We start from the raw sequence: 2,656 nt of genomic DNA, 5'->3' as shown, positions 1-2,656 counted from the left end.
TTGCAGTGGCATGCATATGCAGGGGGCCCCAATAAAAGGTTCTAACTGCCTTAACCGTCCACAGATTTGGAGTGTCGCAAGTTGCAGAGGTGGAGAGAGCGGTTCGCTTTTTTTTAAAAGGGGGGAGATAGCTAGATGTTTGCAGAAGCTGCGGGTGACCCATGCTGACCGCAACAATGGAAACATTTCAGGATTTCGCCAACACTTGTTTGCAGTTAGATTCGGTGGCTACACGGTGAGCGACGCCTGGGTAACTCCACGCCTGCATGCAGTGGAGTGCAGCTTTATCTTCTCGTGCATGTTGGACACGTAGGAACTGTCCTCATTAGCGTGCTGATACGTACATGTGCAACAGTGGTTTCAAATTGATGCACATTCGGACAGGGCTGTTTGCAGGCATTCTGGCTTGGTTTGGATTTGGTTGGGTAACTATATACTTGTTCCCTTCTCTGTACAGCATTAGGAAACTTGATGAGAATCCCGTATGGTCGTTATCTGGTAGTCTCCTTGCATTACCGACCCCTTCAGTGTTGCACCCATTCGTCATGTCGTAGTTCCCTATACCTTATCAACGGCAGTGGGTCTCAAGATTACTCACTCAACCGAAAAAGTTACTCCGCCGAGTCACACGTTCCTGTCGCGTCTCTGTAGCTAGTCTAGTAGGCCCATGGATGAAGAACTGTTGCGCCGCGTTCATGGTAAATTCATGATTCACTGGCCCATTCTATATTAAGCACTAATGCGGCTCCGATTCTTCCTGAGCTCAACAAAGGCTGACGCGGTAAGCACTCCAGCATAGACGGCGAGCTCCTGTGGTGCCAAACTAAGTGTGGGCTGTGTCACATGTACATTCCAGCTTAGCAGTAATTTTAATGCACGATCATGGTTTGGTGAGCCATGGTGGGGTCAACACAACAGTGGAACGTGTGGCAGCCTCCTTTTGTTAACCTGAGATGGGCCCCTCTGCTGAGAAATATTCCCTCTCCTCTGGCATGGCAGCAGCTGACGAACGCTCGCAATCCCGAAGTACTGCAGAGTCTTCCCATTTCTAAACAAATGTGGATGGTTATCTCAGTGGAGCTCATAGCGGGTCTACCATAAGCTCGACGTTATGATAGCAACTTCGTTGCCATGGATACATTCAGCCACTGTGCCCACCTGCTGCTTTAGGTCTGTGACACAAGGGACTGGGCCGAATATCCCTTCACTAATGACTACTCGCACCTGAAAGCTCCACCGTTTTCCGAAAAGTGTCATTGTTGGCAGGAACCCAATGCTTGTTAGCGCAGCCTGGCGTAAATTCATGACCCAGCTCAATGTCGAACAAACATGACCGCCACGACCCAGCCGGAGGCAGGCGGTCAAACTGAATCCATCCGCTGCACAATTTATGCAGCATTTGGCACTCTACACCCAGTAAAATTGACAAAGTTGGCTTGACTTCCTTCCCTCTGTACCACCGGAAAACATCGTGCCGAAGAGTGAACTATTTTTTCTAAAACAAAGCTCCTGACGACCGAATGTTCTCCGGCGTCACCGGTTTACAGCGGCGCAACATTGTCTCCTCCGGCGTTGGACTTCGTTTTTGGAAGCCTGCCCCGCAAGCCCGCAGCTGCCGACTTCCACATATAGTTTGCAGCAAATTAGGAATGTATGGAGGAAGCACGGGAAAACCAGGAAAGCAACTACGACAGAAGATGCTCAGAAAATTACCTGTAACACAGGCGACGTACTGTCGATTCGTACACTTTATGAAGCGTGCAGGAAGAGAAGCAGCAAAAGAAATTGCCAATGCTGAGGGTGGTTTGTTATTCGTTCTTGGGTGGACGCGACGGCCTATAAGTTAGGTTTATGCAGGACGTTGGTATGCCACATTTCCACTAATTTCGGCGTTCCAAAACGGTCAAGACAGCTACCAAAACTTACTCGAACCTCCGCGAGAAATCGGTAGTACGACCATTGCGGAAAGGTGCAACTGAAGGAGACTGAGATCCTGGACACACATAAAACGAGAGGCAGAATCCACAGAAGACGACAATAGTTTATTGAATGGCCTGGAAACCTACAACCCGAGTGTGCTTCTGACGTCCACCGCCTTCTCTGCAACGACCAGCAATGACAGGCTCAGCGGCGGCGACTACAGGTGTGGGAGCCCAACATTTAACCATTACTTGGTGATTGCTTTGCCCCTTGTATAGACGGCCTCATGTCTTTCTAGCATATTGGGACAACCGCAATGAACAGCGGCGCTCAACCCATGCACAAGGGAAAGGGACTCGCATTGGTCTATAGCAGGCTCATGCTTCCACACTACTGTGCAGTAGGCAGCACTTCCAAACAAACGCAATACGGGCACACGCCTTCAGAAGCCCACTTGTCCCCTGGATATGACACCTTGCGCCTACCCGCTACGTTTGTTGCTTGTTTATGGGGGTGGTCTTGCACATTGAACGCCTGAATGACCGCAAATATCGTGTGCGTCCCAGTGCCCGAAAATACACCCAACATATTCCCATCCGTGCGCGTGCGCAGACGTCACTGACACGACTCAAGAAAGTCAACATGCATCGTGTTGAGGCTGGTGTTGGCGTTGGGAAAGCAGGAGGAGCAAAAGGGAACTCAGCAGAAGGGAGGAAGAGAGTGGTTCGGAAACGAC

The 2,656-nt window shown here is 50.2% G+C and overlaps 1 protein-coding gene across 1 annotated transcript; it reads right to left on the bottom strand.

The window, feature by feature from the left end:
- Positions 1 to 1,207: 1,207 nt before the first annotated feature.
- On the bottom strand, positions 1,208 to 2,508 carry EAH_00028610 (hypothetical protein; the record flags this gene model as incomplete). The annotated part of the gene is made up of 4 exons (XM_013396287.1): positions 1,208 to 1,366; positions 1,927 to 1,993; positions 2,172 to 2,313; positions 2,406 to 2,508. 4 exons carry the CDS (start codon positions 2,506 to 2,508, stop codon positions 1,208 to 1,210), a joined length of 471 nt encoding a protein of 156 aa, XP_013251741.1.
- Between the last annotated feature and the right edge of the window lie 148 nt (positions 2,509 to 2,656).

Source organism: Eimeria acervulina, genomic scaffold (assembly GCF_000499425.1).
Source record: "Eimeria acervulina Houghton genomic scaffold, Eah_scaff253, whole genome shotgun sequence".
Lineage (NCBI taxonomy): Eukaryota > Apicomplexa > Conoidasida > Eucoccidiorida > Eimeriidae > Eimeria > Eimeria acervulina.
This window is presented reverse-complemented; position numbering and strand designations above follow the sequence as displayed.